The 18,389-nt window shown below is 43.3% G+C and overlaps 1 protein-coding gene across 3 annotated transcripts in view; it reads left to right on the top strand.

The window, feature by feature from the left end:
- RNF103 (ring finger protein 103) overlaps nt 1–18,071 on the top strand; it is an 89,671-nt gene extending 71,600 nt beyond the window's left edge. For all 3 annotated transcript variants that reach the window (XM_026481317.4, XM_026481287.4, XM_026481294.4), the window contains 3 exons: nt 11,353–11,474; nt 14,471–14,585; nt 15,806–18,071. In XM_026481317.4, coding sequence (XP_026337102.1) covers nt 11,353–11,474; nt 14,471–14,585; nt 15,806–15,948 — 380 coding nt within the window. In that variant the 3' untranslated portion in view covers nt 15,949–18,071. The remainder of the gene's footprint in view (nt 1–11,352; nt 11,475–14,470; nt 14,586–15,805) is intronic.
- The last annotated feature ends 318 nt before the right edge of the window (nt 18,072–18,389 follow it).

Genomic DNA, 18,389 nt, shown 5'->3' with positions numbered 1-18,389 from the left:
TCCCAGACTGATCCTTGAATTTTCTACCTTTCCTGTTTTCCGTTTTGAAAATCATAATAGGGGCGCCTGCGTGGCACAGCGGTTAAGTGTCTGCTTTCGGCTCAGGGCGTGATCCCAGCGTTCTGGGATCGAGCCCCACATCAGGCTCCTCCGCTATGAGCCTGCTTCTTCCTCTCCCACTCCCCCTGCTGTGTTACCTCTCTCACTGGCTGTCTCTATCAAATAAATAAATAAAATCTTAAAAAAAAAAATCATAACAGCACCTTCCTCGTAGGGTAGGTATGAGGCTTATTCAGCGCCTGGCACGTGGCGATTGCTTTAGATGTAGGTTCAGGGTATCACTGTCATCAATTTTGTCACTGTGTTTTCCTTTCTGAGAAATTTCGACTTTATTTTCCATTTCCTTTCTTGAATTTTTTATTTTGGCTGTTTTAACTTTATTTACACAGAAGAGTTCTCTGACCTTTTTTTTTTTAATCATCCTGTTCTTATTTCATGAACACAAACTGTTCCTCATATTGATAGTCTTCTTTCTGAAATGTTCTAGTGTTCCTTGAACTGTTTCTCAGAGCTCCTTCTCACCACCCCCTTCTTCCCTCTCTCTCTCCTCTTTTTTAAGGAAGAAAGGGAGAGGATAGGGTGGGGAGGCTGGGTTAAGTGTAGGCTGCCTGAGGACCTTCCCCAGTCTTCTCAGGCAGATAGACGAAACTACAAAGAGCGAAATGATAATACATTTAATAAATCCATTTTTTTAGCCCCTATCATGTGCCAGACATATTGCTGGGCACAGGTATGAAATAATCAACATTACAGGCACAGTCATTGCCCTCTAGGGTATGGAGTGGAAAACAAATAATTGGATAAATTTAACAAAAATAAAAATACCTAAGAAATAATAAACTTAAGAAGTAAGCGGATGGCCTACAAATTTGCAGTAAGCCCCCGGGGACTATAAATGGGAACTGCAGTCAGGTCAGCGATGGCTCCCAGGACTGATGATACCTGGAGGAGGACATGGGTGGTGGGGGATGGGAGGGGTCCAACCAGATTGCCAGAAAGCCCTGGGGCCAAAAAGAACTGTGCACTTAAAACACTGAAGGAAGTTCTAGGAGGTTGGGATGCCTGAGGGCAGGGGGAGGGGTGGCCGGAGAGCCTGAGCAGGGAGGTGAAGAAGACGGTTTTTACAGCTGTTAGGAGAGCAACGGTTTTCAGAGAAAGCTCAGGTTGAGATGGGCGGTAGTGATGGCACAGGTTAATATGCAAGGGGAGTTCAGAGAAGTGTTTTGGGGAGAATCGGAGTCCTCTCAGTTGACTGGTTGGGGTGCACAAAGGCACAGGTGAAATATTTCAGGCCGTGTTCAGCAAACAGCACTTGATACCATTTGACAAGAGCACATGGGCAGGGGCAGTGGGAGGTAAAGCTCCAAAGATCATTTGGAGTCAGTTTTATCAGTTAAACTGAGGAGTTGTCATTCATTTTTTAGGCAGGGGAGCGGCTGGCCCCCTGCGAGCACAGACTGCAGCGCAGCGAGGGCTGGCACAGCCGAGGGTGGGCAGGGGGACCAGGGCCCCTGGCCAGGCAGGGCTGAGTAGCTCAGTCTGACGGGATGGAGTGGAAGAGAGGGTGCTAGGAAGACCTAGTCTGGATGCAGAGTAAATGGACGTGGTGAAAGTATAAATAAGCTGGAAATGCTCTAAGCCCTTGAATCTGGGAAGAATGCAGGGCCATTAAAAGACACTGGAAAGCCAGGGGAAGGAAGAGGCTCTAAAGAGAGAATGGAGATTCTGTTTGGGGCTGTCCAGACTGACTCCCGCAGGATCGCCCTACTTTCCTAGCACGTAAGCACAATGCCTGGTGGGAGGCCCCCCAGGAAGGGCTGTCGAGAGGATCGAGAGTAGGATGTTCCTGTGGCAAATGAAATACAGCCGAGAGGGTAACTGGAGGTGGCATCGAGGACAGGGCAGGAGGGAAGAGTCTACATTTTGGAAGGAGAAAAGAGAAAATTAGAAATACTGTACTGAGAGTTCCCGAGAGAGATCAGGTCTTGCCCTCGGTGTCCGCCCCCCTTCCACCCTCAGGCTGCTGCTGCTTTGAAAAGCCACCGTTTGATGTAGTCATTTTCCTTAAGATGTTCTTTGGTTAAAATGCAGATGTCCCTGCAAGGGGTAACATGTTAAACCTTGTCAACTATTAATACATTGTCATGATTAGATGCTTTCCAAATGATCGCTTTCTGACAGCAGCTGCTTGCAGAATAAGACAGATGATGAGTATGTTTTAATTGGGGGAGTAAATTAAGAGAGATGTTCGAAGGCGGGGCAGGAAATAGAATTGCCGTGTGATCCAGAAATTCCATCTCTGGGTATATACCTAAAAGAATTGAAAGCAGGGACTCAAACAGATATTTGTACATCCACGTTCATAGTCACATTATTGACAGTAGGCAACAGGTAAAGGTAACGCAAGCGTCCGTTGTAGGATGAATGGATAAAATGTGGTGTGTACACACAGTGGAACATGATTTAGCCTTAAGTTAAAAAGAAATGCTGAGGGACGCCTGGGTGGCAAAGCGGTTAAGCGTCTGCCTTCGGCTCAGGGCGTGATCCCGGTGTTACGGGATCGAGTCCCACATCAGGCTCTTCTGCTATGAGCCTGCTTCTTCCTCTCCCACTGCTTGTGTTCCCTCTCTCGCTGGCTGTCTCTCTCTGTTGAATACATAAATAAATAATCTTTAAAAAAAAAAAAAAAAAGGAAATGCTGACACGTTACAACGTGGTTGGACCCTGAAGGCATTATGCTAAGTGTAATAGGCCTGTCATGAAAGGACAGGTAGCAACTATATGACGTCACTTTCGTGGGGGACCTAGAATAGTCAGAGCCATAGAGACAGGACAGTGGTGGTTGCCAGGAGTTGGAAGGAGGGGAAATGGGACATTGAGAGTTTAATGGAGATGGAATTTCAGTTTGGGAAGTTGAAAAAAGTTCTAGAGACGGTGGTGGTGATTGCACAACAGTGTGACTGTGACACTTAAAAATGGTTAAAACAGTAAATTTTGTTATGCATATTTTGTCACAGTAAAAATAAAGGTGGGCTAGGCCTGGATGCTGAGCCATCGTGGAGTCCTGGAGGCAGGGTCTGAATGGGAGCTCGAAGGCCGTGGATAGTTGAGACAGAGTGTCTAGAGGAGCAAGAAAGGCAGTGAAGAGGGGGGGTCAGGCCAGGGCAGCCCCTCTACTTAGGGAGGAACCGTCCCGATTTCCTTCTGTGGCCTCTGTTTTATTTGTGTTCTTGCTTTGATTGGAGCACTTTGAAAGTGAGTTTGCAAAATATGGATCTTTGAGGTGAAACATAATGTTTGTAAAATTTAAATGATGTTGAACCAAGAATTTTTAATTTAAAAGTTATGCAGGTTTACTGTAAAACAAAAAAAACTACATAAATATATAAAATAAAAAGTGTTCACCAGTTCCCTTGTTGTGGCCTCAGCCTCTTCCCCATCAGCAACTACTGTTAGAGTGCCGTGCGGAGCGTCGGGCAGTCGGCTTTGTTTCATAGGGTGTCATTATATATAAATGACGTGTACATGTAGTGACATACTGTTCTTATATACATAGACATTGTTATATACAGTGGATAGTACAGTAATAGATACGCATACATACATATTTCTTACCCAGGTCTCCGAGTCCAAGCCCATAAATAAACACACAGGAACAGACTTTTCCCTTTATTTGGCATTTAATGTTTAACGTGATCTAGTATATACAAGATTAAAGTTCAGTTTCTGTAAGATTTGCTGAACAATAATCTTCTGAAATAAATACATGTCTGTGTTATGTATTGTCCATGTGTTTATTCAGTGGTTTTAAATGTTTTCCTTCAAAACTTTCACAAATTTGAAATCTGTAGAGCAAATTGTCTTTTTCAAATGAAATATTTTTCCTTTGCACAGACAAAATACAGTATTAATAGGAATTTCTAACAGGGTAAAAACTTACCTCCCTAATAAATTGCTTGTTTGTTTCCTTTTTAATTTTAGTTATTGTTGATATGAATACTTCTTTTACTGAGCTGTGCGTGTACTAGAACATGTCATTGACAGTGACACGAGACCGTTGTCCTAAAATTTTTAAGGTCCCATCTGCAGATCGTCAGCAAGCCACATACTCCTTCCTCTTAGCTTTGCTCCCACAGAAAGGCCTTTCCTGGGCCGTATGAGCTGGATTGGCATAGCACTCCTCTGCATGCTTCCTCGCTAGGGTACAGCTAAATGAAGACTGTTTGTATAACTTCTGTACAATTACTGGGGTAGTCAGTAAAGATTGGGGTGTGAAATTTCTGTTAGAACCCCGTGCTGGAAAACAAATGATCTTTCCCATGGAAACGGTATGCTCCTACCAGTGGTGTCCTTACAGAGGCTCAGAACACTTTCAGCCTTTGCACCTTGGCTGTTGAGCTGCCAAAGCTGAGTTTATTCTCAGTTGCAGTAGCTCTCCCAGCCTAGGTCAGTGATCCCCAGCGGAGGGCTGTCTTGCCCTTCAGGGGACGTTTGGCAGTGCTGGGAGACATTTTGGGTTGTCACAGCTGGAGGGTGGGGGGAGTGCTGCTGGCATGTGGTGGGCAGGAGCCACAGACCCTGCTAAACGCTTAGAATGCATCGAACAGCCGCCTACAGCAGAATCGTCCAGCCCAAACCACTCGGCCTGCCACTGCTGAGAAGCTTAGGCCTCCATTTGTGGAATCAACTCACCCTTTTTAGCTTTTCTATTTATTTTTTTAAGATTTTATTTATATGAGAGAGCACAATCGGGGAGGAGAGGGAGAAGCGGACTCCCCCCTGAGCAGGGAGTCCGACGTGGGGCTCGATCCCAAGACCCTAGGATCATGACCTGAGTCGAAGGCAGATGCTAACTGACTGCGCCACCCAGGAGTTCCACCTCTCTACCTATTTTATCATACCTGCTAATGCAATGTCTTTGTAATAACCGTTTCAAATTATTTTTTCAAGTGGTAGCGTATAAATTATAAACTCGATTTTAAATTTTGAAAGTCTCCCAAACATACATGGTTCCAATAATTTTTAGTGACTGTAATTCTATTTTATGGCCTTTGGTTGAGTTCCCCATGTTATAGAATGCTTATTGTCTTCTTTTCCTTTTAATTTTTATCTTTCTGTTCTTTATTTCCTATTATGTATCAGAGGTTTCTTGTAAATCATTTATCTTTTAACTCTTTTTCTGAACCCTATAATAAGGAAAAAATATCTCATTCTCTTCAAAGATACTTTTTTTTTTTTTAAGATTTTATTTATTCATTTGACAGACAGCTATTGAGAGAGGGAACACAAGCAGGGGGAGTGGGAGAGGAAGAAGCAGGCTCCCAGCGGAGGAGCCTGATGCGGGGCTCGATCCCAGGACTCCGAGATCGCGCCCTGAGCTGAAGGCAGACGCTTAACGACTGAGCCACCCAGGCGCCCCCAAAGATACTTATTTTTGACACTTGAGTGTTCTTGTCACTTCTCTGAGCTTTCGCTTATCATTTGTGAAATATTGTGAGATTCCATATTTCCTTGAAATTGTATTCGTTCTGTTTGTGATTGCCATGTTTGAATTGGCTTTTAAAAACCACAGTCCAGTTTGTGAGTTCTTTCTCCCCTGGGCTCTCAATATCAAGGAGCTGCAGCATTTTGGTGTTGATGCCATTTTTTTTATATTTATTTTAATTTCCTTTTCTGTTTTTTAAGTATAACTGTAATTTCCACAAGAACCAATGATAAGTAGAGTTTTGTGCTTTTGTTGGTTTCAGTATTGGTGTCAAATTCCTTTCAGAATATCTACATTAGTTTTTGCATTGCTGATTCTGAAGTGAAGCCTGTATTTAGCTACTTTTGTTTCCATCTTTGGTTATTGTTGTGGTAGTATTCATAGCAGAACTTGTATTTTTGTGTGTATAGTATCTTTTTTAGCAGGCAGGCATTGGAATATATTGTTGCTTTATTTTTGTATATTCTTTTTTAATGTTTTATTTATTTGAGAGAGAGCATGAGAGAGAGAGCACGAGCAGGGGCAGAGGGGGAAGGAAACTCCCCACTGAGCAGGGAGCCTGATGTGGGGCTTGATCCCAGGATGCTGGGATCATGACCTGAGCCAAGGGCGGATGCTTAACTGACTGAGCCACCCAGCATTTTCTGAGGGTTTTTAATTAAGGTTTTTATTTTGAGATAATTGTAGATTCACATACACCCAGTTGTGAGAAGTAATACACAGAGATTCTGTGTACCCTTAGCCAGTTTTCCCCAAATGATAACATCTTACAGAATTATAATATCCCAACCAGGTTATTGGCATTGATATAGTCAAGCTGAAGAATATTTTCAGTTTCCATCTCTATAGGATCTCTCATGTTGTCCTTTTATAACCACACCTACCCACCTAATCTCTGGCATCTCCCTCCCTGCCCATCTCTGGCAACCACTAATCTGTTCTCCATTTTATAATTTTGTCATTTCAGGAATGTTATTTAAATGGAATCAGACAATATGTAACCTCTTGGGATTGATTTTTTTCCACTCAGTGTAATTCTCTGGAAATTAACCCAGGATTTGCATGTATCAGTGGTTCATTCCTTTTTTATTGCTGAGTAGTATTCCATGGTATGGATGTGCCACAGTTGAACCATTCACCTGTTGAAGGACCTCTGGGTTGTTTGCAGTTATCAGCTCTTTTGAGTAAAGCTGCTCCAAAAGTATGCAGGCTTTTGCAAGAACATTCATCTTTTCTCTGTGATCGATGCTCAGGAGAACATTGCTGGGTTTTGTGGTTGTATATGAGGAACTGTCAAATTGTTGTCCAGAGTGGCGGCACATCTTAAATGCCCACATGTCAGTGTATGAGTGATCCAGTTTTTCCTACATCCTCCACAACATTTAGTAGTGTCATTATTTTTTATTTTGGCCATTCTGATGGGTGTGTGGAGCTGATCATGGTTTTAATTTGCATTTCCCCAGCGGCTGATGAGCAGACATTTTTTCATGTGCTCACTTGCCAGCCGTATCTCCTCTTTGGTGAACTGACACGTCTCTACTTTTGTGTATATTGGAAATTTCCACAGTGAAATGCTGAAAGATTAACCCTTTAAATACTTGTGTTTTTTTTATGTTTATTTCTGGGTTTTAAATGTTTTTCTGTTGTTTTTTATGTTTATTTCTGGATTTTCATTTCTTTTCTGAGATCATTTGGTCTGTTATTGTCACCAGTATGTAGCCATTCTATGTCTGTAATTGAGAATTTGGGGAGAACTAGTTTCTGTTTGTTGAAATCCCTCCCTTTCCTTTTGCCATATGAAATTGATTGATTTTATTTCTATAAAAAATGTTCTGGATTTTTTATTGTCAGTACAAAAAAGGAAAAACACATTTCTGACTTAAATATGTCATTATATGTAGAAGCACTTGAGTCTTTTTTAACCACCTCAGTGTTGTTTGCTATTAAGACATGAGTATGTTTAACATTTTTTAAAGTCAAATTTGAGTGATAGTCTTGTTGTCTTCTGAGTTCATTTGTTGCTTTTCTTCAACAAGTATTTGAGTGTTAGCTGTGTCAGGCACAGTGCTAGGCACTGGAGTAAAATCGGGAGTGCACTTCAAATAAAAAAGAAATCTTGTCCTCTCTTGGACAAGCCTGTAATACCTTAATGAGAAGATTCGATGGTCCTTGCATAAAGATGGCCTACAAATTCATGTAGCGTACCGTTAAGGAAAAAAAAAGCCATCTGTCCGGCACGTTCCCACTGTAGAGAGCTGTTGGTGGGGCCTGCTCTGCATGTTGAGGTAGGAGCATGTGCAGAGGCCCCGCCGCTGGAGGAGCCTGGACACTGGCCGAGCGGCAGGAAGGCCTGGCGGTGGGTGGGGAGGGGCTAGCCGAAAGAGCTACAACCGGGAAATGCTGCTTATTTCATGATCCCTTCTGTGTGACTTGGATCTAATTTTAAATGTCAGCAAGTTTTCTGTACTGTTTTAACGTTTTGGAGGTTTTTTGTTGTTTTTCTTTAGAGAGAGCGTGCGTCTGTGCCTGTGAGCTGGGTGGGGAGGTAGAGGGGAGAGGGAGAGGGAGAGAATCTTAAGCAAGCTCCATTCCCCCCCCCCCCCCCGTTTAACTGACTGAGCCACCCAGGTGCCCCAGAGATTCTTTTTTTGTGAAATATATGTAGCTAAAAATCCTCTGTGTTCTGCCTGTTCACCCCTTCCTCCCCCAACCCCTGGCAACCACTGATCTTTTTACTGTCTCCCTAGTTTTGCCTTTTCCAGAATGTCATATGGTTGGAATCGTAGGGTGTGTAAGCCTTTTAGATTGGCTTCTTTCATTTACTAATACGCATGTAAGCTTCCTTCATTTTTTTAATGGCTTGAGAGTTCATTTCTTTTTTTTTTTTTTAAAGATTTTATTTATTTATTCAACAGATAGAGACAGCCAGCGAGAGAGGGAACACAAGCAGGGGAGTGGGAGAGGAAGAAGCAGGCTCATAGCAGAGGAGCCTGATGTGGGGCTCGATCCCAGAACACCGGGATCACGCCCTGAGCTGAAGGCAGACGCTTAACCGCTGTGCCACCCAGGCGCCCCAAGAGTTCATTTCTTTTTAGTGCTGAATATTCCATTGTCTGTATGTACCACACTTTATCCATCATCATTCACATTCAAGCAATATAATGGCTGCTTCTAAGTTTTGGCAGTTACGAAGAAAGCTGCTAAGCTGCAGGTTTTTGTGTAGATGTATGTTTCAGCTCATTTGGGTAAATACCAAGGAGTACAATTGTTGGATCATATAGTAAAAATATGTCTAGTTTTGTAAGAAATTGCCAGATTGTCTTCCAAAGTAGCTGTACCATTTTGCATTCCCATCAGCAATGAAGTAGAGCTCCTATAGTTCCACATCCTCGCCAGCATTCAGTGTTGTCAGTGTTTTGGATTTTGACAGTTTTAATACATGTGTAGTGGTATCTCTCTGTTTAATTTGCAGTTCCCTAATGACAGGTTGTTTTTTTTGTTTTGTTTTGTTTTGTTTTGCCATCTGTTTATCTTTTTTGGTGAGGTATCTGTTTAGGTCTTTTGCCTATTTTTAATTGGGCTGTTCATTTTCTTACTGTTGAGTTTTTTTTTTTTTAAGATTTTTATTTATCTGACAGAGAGACAGCGAGAGAGGGAACACAAGCAGGGGGAGTGGGAGAGGAAGAAGCAGGCTCATAGCAGAGGAGCCTGATGTGGGGCTCGATCCCATAACGCCGGGATCACGCCCTGAGCCGAAGGCAGACACTTAACCGCTGTGCCACCCAGGTGCCCCCCCGCTTTTTTTTTTAAGATTTTATTTATTTCTGTGACAGAGAGACAGCCAGCGAGAGAGGGAACACAGCAGGGGAGTGGGAGAGGAAGAAGCAGGCTCATAGCAGAGGAGCCTGATGTGGGGCTAGATCCCATAACACCGGGATCACACCCTGAGCCAAAGGCAGACACTTAACCACTGTGCCACCCAGGCGCCCCCTTTTTTTTTTTTTTTTTAAGATTTTATTTATTTATGTGACAGAGAGCCAGCGAGAGAGGGAACACAGCAGGGGAGTGGGAGAGGAAGAATTAGGCTCCCAGCGAAGGAGCCCGATGTGGGGCTTGATTCCGTAACGCCGGATCACACCCTGAGCCGAAGGCAGACGCTTAACAACTACTCTACCCAGGTGCCCCCTTACTGTTGAATTTTAAGAGTTCTTTGGATAACAGTCCTTTCTAAGATGTGTCTTTTCCAAATATTTTCTTCTAGCTTATGGCTTGTCTTCTCATTCTCTTGTAGGGGTGACTATTTTTATTATAAAATAATTATTATCTGCCTCACATGCTTTTTTCCTTTTGGAACACAGAAAGTACATCTTAGTCTGGTCTTTTCTTTTTCTCTGTATACATGTTATCTTCTTTATTTTGAGTTTCCATTGTAGCTCACACATTTATTTTTGGCCTTTTAAAAATCCACTTACCCAATCCTGATCGGTCATCGAATTAAATCTTTTGGAATTAGTTTTGTTTCTAAGTTTTTTTTGCTTCCTCTTTCCCCCACTGTATTGACTCTTCCCTTTCTTGTTTAACAACTGGAAATTTATACCTTTTTCAAAGTACAAGTGTTTTTAGTATTTTAACACTTGTCACACCATTTTTTTCTGTCTCCTATCTTTTTGTTTTTACTAATTCATTTCAAAAAAGTTTATTTAATAATGTCACATTCAGGCATACTCTCTGATATAGACTCAGGGCCCAAATTAGGATAAAAAATTGTGCGCATACTCAGACATTATAGTTCAAAAGAACTTTTTTTTACCTTTTTACAATAACCAATAGTAACTTTAATATTTTAGAACTTTTTTGTATCATTATAATGGCATATATAATTTATTATTTCAGCCATATAGATTCTTGATATTTCTGTTATAATAATCTCAATGTTAATAAATAGGTCAGTATTTTACTTTTCCATTCCAGTGTTAAGGGAAATGAAATATTCTCTGCAGCTAGCAAACTTCCTTACTCCTTTGGAAAAAAATCACAAAATTGTGTATAAGTTACACAGTCATTTCCCTGGTCACTCTTGTCTTCCTTAGATGTGAAAGCTGTCGTTGAACAGCTCGGAAGTCTCTTGAAATTCCAGAACAGATTTGGAGAGGTGCTAACTTTCCATTTTGACATGTTAAAGATGTGTGTGTGGCCGGGGTCAGGGCAGAGGGATGACCAGTTGCTGTTATCGTGATTTCTTAGATAGAATATATAGTATGGATATGATCAGACTACCAAAAACGTTTCCTTAACAAGGAACAGTAACCGCCATATGGCGACCCACAGATTGATTATGTATCTCATCCTGATTTCTCTCATTTTCCTGAGGACCAGTGACAGGTCTGTCACAGAGCCACCGCCATCCATAGGCTGGTGTATGGGGAGCACCAGTTGGGTAGCCTAAAGCGTTGAATTTTCCAGTGTGGCCTGTCAAGGTCTAGAGCTGTTCTTCCCGGGTGTGACTTGTCTTGGGTGTCACGGTCATTCCTGCTGACTTCTTCCTTAAAGGTTAGATGCAAGCCTTCAGGCTGCTTTCTAAATCGGCTGGGTTGTGCGCATGCGCAGAGAACGTGTACCTGTTGTAGCCAAAGTCACATACAATTGGGAGAAGTCAGTGTCTTGGTCAGCTGGCACAGTGCTGTGGTCTGTAGGTTCATAATAGCTTTGGGAGTCCGCCTAGGGCTGTTCTCTTTTATTAGAGTACCTTACGACTGTTAATCCAGCGTCACATTCTGTTAAACAGCCCTCTTACTTTTCCCTCTCAGCGGTCTTGCGAGTGGCTGGTTCCCTGCAGAAGAGCACAGAAGTGATGAAGGCCATGCAGAGTCTTGTGAAGATCCCAGAAATCCAGGCCACCATGAGGGAGCTATCCAAAGAGATGATGAAGGTGACTTGGGGCCAACCCTGCATCCCATTCCTAGCAGTCACCGCAGCAGATGGCCGGGGGCTAGGGCTAGGAGTGGGCAGGAGCAGACAGACCACTGTGGCCAGACAGCAATGATTTTGAAGTCAGGGGAGCAGCTCTTAACACTGGTTGAAACTGCCTGAGCTGACCATGGCAGGGGCTGGGTCAGATTGCCGGCATCCCAGGATCAGGGCCTAGAAAGGACTTCTACTGGTGGCCTTCAGACAAGGACAAGGCTCCAGAGAACATTGTTACCGAGCACCCTGCCGGCCAGTGGTGTATCACACATGCTGTATCACACACTCCTGGAAAGTCGTCCTGGTGGCCCTGTGAGGGAGCTATTTTGTACCCCATTTTACATAGGAGGAAATCGAGTAATTGACCTAAGTGACCTTGGTAGTGAGTGACAGATCTGGGGTTGGAGCACACATGTCTGACCTTATTGCCTAAGCTGCGTGAGAGTGGTGATAGTAAGTTCCTCAAACAGGTGTGTTTCTCACTTGGACGTGTGACCCGAGAGCCAGCATCGCACACCTCAGATTCTTCTATATTAGTTTATGTATAGAGATTGCCTTTCTTCTTCCTTAGGGAATTTCATGAATGAACTTGAATTCTGGGTGGGGCTCTAGGGCCTGGGAGAGAGGAACGGGAGAAAATTGATGGAATGACGACATCCAGTGCCCAGAACGCAGGTCTTTGGAACGAGAAGTGCTTGGGCAACAGTAGGAGGGAGGAAATGGGGTCAGGAGTGTGTGTCCTTTAAAAGTGGTGTGTGGATCTTTTTTCCCACGTTGTGATGACTGTCCATCTAGAACTGGATAAAAAGGTAATTCTTAGAACGACTTTTTTTTTTTTAATTTCCTTTTATTTTTTATTTTTTTTTAATGATTTTTTATTATATTACGTTAGTCACCATACAGTACATCACGGGTTTTTGATGTAAAGTTCGATGATTCATTAGTTGCGTATAACACCCAGTGCACCATGCAATACGTGCCCTCCTTACTACCCATCACCGGTCTATCCCATTCCCCCACCCCCCTCCCCTCTGAGGCCCTCAGTTTGTTTCTCATAGTCCATAGTCTCTCATGTTTCATTCCCCCTCCTGATTACCCCCCGTTTCTTTATCCCTTTCTTCCCGTACCGATCATCCTCTTAGAACGACTTTTAGACCTGCTCATTCTGACTTCTGTAGTAGCCATCAGGATCTGAGGGGATGCCCCTTTTACAATCTGGGGTCTTTCCACAGTGGTTTCTGAATGCTGAAATATAGATTGGGAGGAGGGCCTGCATGTGCTAGATAGTAAATATTTACTGAACTCCTTCCAGGAGACAGCCCCAAGTACGAACTGCAGCCCCTTGAGGCCAGGGACATGTTAGTCATTCCGTTTGTCCCCAGAGCCTGGCCCGGCGTGCGGCGCAGAGCAGGCATTGATGAATGGTTGCTGATTGAATAAGTGAATACACGAATGAATGACTTCTGCCTCTAGGATGTGGAAGGCTGTTACAGTCAGGATTCCAGTAGGCTCTTTTAGCCAGTTACGGAGCATGTACTGAACGTCCTCCAACACTAAGACGACATCCATTCATTCAGGTCAGAGGGCTCCACCTGTGTGAATTGAATTTGTTCATTGAGGTTGGGAGGAAAGGATCTGAGAATGGGTAGAATGTAGGTAGTAGGCTGATTCCTGTCATAAAGAATGGTCTGGCAGCAGAAACGCAGGCAGGAGAGAGGGCTTGCTTTAACACCTGATGCCATCAGCATGGTCGGTGAGCGCCGTGTCCTGCTAGGTGCCAGGGAGCCAGGGCCAGAGCTGCCACAAGTGACCCTCTGCTCCTTGAATCCCTGAATCAAGGTACAAAGTAAGGGGCTCAGCTCTTGCAAGTGGCAAAACAATTAGGATTTTTCTCTTCTGGCAGCTTCTCAGAAGCCTGAAGCCATACTTTTCTTCTGTGTCTCAGTCCCTTCCCATCTCTTCTGCCCAGGGATACCAGGGGCCTCTTTCTGTCATTGGAGGGTGCTGTTAGGACTTTTTGCTTCAAAACTAAACAAAAAAGTCAGTAGGGTCTTACTCGGAGCTTAGGACACTGCTTGGTAAGGAAGACTGTGGGTCCGGCTTGTGTTGGTCAGTTTTCGAGAATGGTTTTCTTGTGCCCCACAGTAGCGCCATGCTATCTTGAGGACAAAGGAGGCTGAGTGGCTGGCTTCAGGCTGCCAGGCACAGGGCTTCCAGTAGAGTCTGGGCGTTACTTTTTTGGGTCCAAAAACCGTCTTATTGTCAGGATTGGAGGATCAGTCTTTGGTGAATTGATTGATCTTTGCCAGACCCCCCTGGACTGGCCCTGTACCAGCAGCTGTAACCTGGATATGCTGAAGTACTTTTCAGGGTTCCATGGAGCCCCACTCTGCTCTTAGTACTTGTTATCATAGTGTCCACCAAGATTCCACTCCCTTTTCTTTTTTTAAGATTTTATTTATTTATTAGAGCACAAGCAGCAGGGGGAGTGGCAGAAGGGGAGGGAGAAGCAGGCTCCCCGCTGAGCAGGGCACCTGACACGGGGCTCAATCCCAGGACTTTGGGATCATGACCTGAGCCAAAGGTAGACGCTTAACCGACTGAGCCACCCAGGCGCCCCAGGGCACATGCTTCCTAAGAGAGCTCAGAGCACACTCATTTTCAGCAGCTTGTTCCCTAGGTGCTGTCATTACAGTCTGGGTTATTGTGTGAGGCTCTGCTGAGAGAGGCCCCCCTCCAGCCCTCATGCTGAATATGGGAAACAGTTTCCCTGTGGCCTTTGCCTTCAGAGAGGAGAGACAGCATCAGTGCTTCCTGTGGCCATTTGTCTAGGTGTTAGCCCTCAGAAGGGTGGTCTGGACTTGGAGACGCTAGAGCTCGGGTGGAACCAGACCCACAGAAGACTCTCTGGGGAACAGATTTACCAGTGGAGGGAAGTGATGTGATTTGTTCTGTGTTTAGGCTGGCATCATAGAAGAAATGTTAGAGGACACTTTTGAAAGCATGGATGATCAGGAAGAAATGGAAGAAGCAGCAGAAATGGAAATTGACAAAATTCTGTTTGAAATCACAGCAGGTATGGCCCTCAGATTCTTCCTTTCTCCCTCCATCTGTGGTTATTCTTCTCGCAGTCACTAAGTTATCTAGTAGCTTTTCCTTTAGTAGGACTCTCTTACTTCTACATTTGTTAGATTTTAAAGTTGGTTATGGATATTGTGTTTATTTTTCAAGAACTAGCTTTTTTAAAAGGCCAAGATTTTTTTTTATAATTTATTGTTATGTTAGTCACCACACAGTATATCCTTAGTTTCTAACGTAACGTTCCATGATTCATTATTTGCGTGTAACACCCAGTGCACCATGCAATATGTGCCCTCCTTAATACCCATCACTCCTAGAGTTTTCAGAATGGTAAGAAGCACTGCCCTCACAACACTGCCGTTGGGAGCTTAAATTGCTCTAGACTTTCTTGAAAGCAGTTTGGCAGTAGCTGTCAAAAGCTTTGGACCTAACAGATTGATTTCCGGGAGTTTATACTATAATTAAGGATGTGATGAAAGATTTAATTCAAGGATGTCTGTAGTAGCATTATTTATCATACTGAAAAGTTTAAAACAAGCTAAATGCCTAATAGTAGGGTATTGGTTGAATTGTGTTATATCTGTTTTAATGGAATACTTTATAGCTGTGGTAAATGTGGAAGTACATTCACTGACATGGAAAGATGTTCACAATATAATGTGTGAGAAAAGCCTTGTTACTGCAGTCCATACTCTTGTGTAAAAACCAGGCCTATAGAAGAAGTCTGGAAAGGGAATAAATAAAAAATTGTTATTTCCGAAAGATGGTTAATGAGGTTTTAAACTTTATTTTTACTTCTGGATTTTGGGTTTTAGGTTTAATAAAAAATTGGTGACATTTAATTTTTATCTGTTTTAAAATTGTTTTACAACTGTTGGGAGAAAGACTAGTTGCTGCAGGAAAACATTTTGTTAAGGTTTAGAAAGTTTTACTGAGAGACATTTAACATCTTCAGGAATCTGGTGTTTGGGAATTTAGACCAAGAGTGTCAGAACCAAAATTCTTAAGATCAGAATCCTCAGTTATTATAAGCTTGGTCTCATGACAAGCTGGTGTTTGCATATTTGTCATACTGAGCAAAAGCCCATGCAAACAGCTTGTTTTATTGGCCCTTTTCTGTTTCTTGTTGGACTCTCCCAGGTATGAAAGGCAGAGAGGATGAGAACTACTTCTTTAAAATGATATTTGGTTAATTTATTTGCTGTTTCTTTTCAGGGGCCTTGGGTAAAGCACCTAGTAAAGTGACCGACGCCCTTCCAGAGCCTGAACCTCCAGGAGCGATGGCGGCATCAGAAGATGAGGAGGAGGAAGAGGCCCTGGAGGCCATGCAGTCCCGTCTGGCCACACTCCGCAGCTAGGGGCTGCCCTGCCGGGCCCCCGGGCTCTTTCTCGGCCCGCCTGCCAGAAGCGGGTCCACTCCTCTGAAGCAGCCACCATTTTATGTATCTCTTGCACTACATCTCTGAATGAGACACTGCGTTCTGAGAAGGTTCTCTGCTCATATCTCTTCACTCTTTGCAGAGGTTTTGGGATCTCAACGGGATTGCCCTTGAGAGGCGGGGTTATAAATGCATCGTTTTCAGGGGTATACATAGAAGTATCGTTTGGGGGGGAGGGCAAAGGAGTCTGTCTTCTCGCAATGCATCATTTTCAGGAATATAAACAGAAGTTATCTTTTGGAGGAAAGGGCAAAGGAATCTGTCTTCTCCCGAAGCACTTCTGAGGCTAGAGCTGATTGCCGGAATGTTGAGGACTCTACCTTTTTTTGTCCCTAAAACACTATATAAAATGGATTTTAATAAATTTCTGCTTTAACACTTGGTCTCATTGTAGATTGTCATGTGCAGTGAATTTTCAAGGTGTTTGCAGTCTCATATGTTGACCTTGGAAAGAGAGGAGGTGCTGTGGCCAGTCGTACGGGACGTGGAAGCTCACACAAGAAGCTTCTGCTCCGAGGATGCTGTTCCCCAGCCTTCACAGGTGTGGTGTGGGAGCCACACTTCTGCTTTCTGTCATCTGTTGAGCCAAAAGGATCCTTGAGAATTGTGACTCCTTGTCCTGTGGCTGGATGACTGTGTTATGTTTTGACAGGTGTGTGCATGTAGTTTTCCTCCCCTCCTTCCCAGTGCAGGTTGGACCCAGGACAGACAGCTGTGAGATTAGGGTTCTCTCATCCTCTCATTGCTTTTCTCTGCTGCTGCTGTTACTGTTCAACTCATTTGGGTAAATACCAAGGAGCACAGTTGCTGGATCACTGGTAAGACTATGTCTGCTTTTGTAAGAAACTGCCAAACCGTCTTCCGAAGTGGCTGTACCGTTTTGCTTTCCCAGCAGCCATGACTGGGAGTTGCTAATCCTCCACGTCCTCGCGAGTAGTCGATGTTCTCAGTGTTTTGGATTTTGACCATCTAACAGGTACGTAGTATCTCACTGTTGTTTTAAGTTGCGATTCCCTAGTGACCTGTGATGCTGAACATTTTTCATGTGCTTTGTCACCTGTGTGTCTTTTTTGGTGAGGTGCTTGTTTAGGTCTTTTGACCATTTTTAATTGGGTGGTTCATTTTCTTGTTGTTGAGTTTGGAGAGTTCTTTCCATACTTTGGTGACCGTTCTTTCTCAGATGTGTCTTTTATGAATATTTCCTCCCAGTTGTGGCCTTGTCTTCTCACTTCTTCCCATTGTCTTTCACAGAGCAGTTTTCAGTTTAAATGAAGTCCAGCTTCCCAGTGATCTCTTTCATGACCATGCCTTTGGTGTTAGATCTTAAGTCATGGTCACACCCCTAGTCACCTAGATTTTCTCCTGTGTTATCTTCTAGGAATTGTGTGTTTTACATTTAGGTTTTGATCCATTATGATTTAATTCTTATGAAGTTTGTAAGGTCTGTGTCTATTTTTTTTTTTTTTTTTGCATGTGGATGTCCAGTTCCAACATGATTTGCTGAAAAGACCATCTTTGCTGCATTGTATTGTCCTTACTCCTTTTTCAAAGATCAGTTGACTATATTCGTGTGGGCCTATTTCAAATTCTTGGTTCTGTTCTTTTGATGTCCGTTGATGTGTTGCCTCTTCTGTCACCAATACCACACTGTCTTAATTGCTCTACCTTTGAAGTCAGATGGCATCAGCCCTTCAGCTTTGTTCTTCAGCATTGTGTTGGCTATTCTGGGTCTTTTGCCTCTGCATATAAATTTTAGAATTCATTTGTCAATATCCACAAACAAACTTGCTGTGATTTTGACTGGGATTGCTTTGAATCTATAAATCAAATCAACTTGAGAAGAACTGACATATTGACAGGATATAGTTTCATGGTTGCATTTATCTGGCTAGTTTATCCACAGAAGGATAATGGAATTAAGGGATGCTCATAGTCCCTGAGCATTTTTGTCTTATGTGGATAATCCGTTTATTCAGGTGGATGGATGGACAGAATATTTACAACCACTCTTTCAGCCATTCAAATAAAATGATCTAAATGTAGGGTTGGTTTGTTTTCATTGTTTGAAGAGGTCCTGTTTTCTCCATTCCTGCTTTCAGGTTAAGGAAAGAGCATTGTTGGCTTATCATCATGCGATATAGTCCATTTTTCCCTCACTATTCTTTTGGGCATCACTGGAAACAGAGACTGTCCTGGCTCTGGAAGGTCCACAGTCTGGGAAGGGAAATAAGGTGTAAACACCTGCAGTAGAGGTTCTCCTCTATCCTCAGCCTCTCAACTTAGGTCCAGCACTAGCAGCACCAGCTGCCGCGCTCTGCACCCCAACAGACTGAATCCACTTTGTGCCCTAAAAAAAAAAT

Source organism: Ursus arctos, unplaced genomic scaffold (genome assembly GCF_023065955.2).
Source record: "Ursus arctos isolate Adak ecotype North America unplaced genomic scaffold, UrsArc2.0 scaffold_8, whole genome shotgun sequence".
NCBI classification, from domain to species: domain Eukaryota; kingdom Metazoa; phylum Chordata; class Mammalia; order Carnivora; family Ursidae; genus Ursus; species Ursus arctos.
Note: the sequence above shows the minus strand (reverse complement) of the source record. Positions and strands in the feature narration are given on the sequence as shown.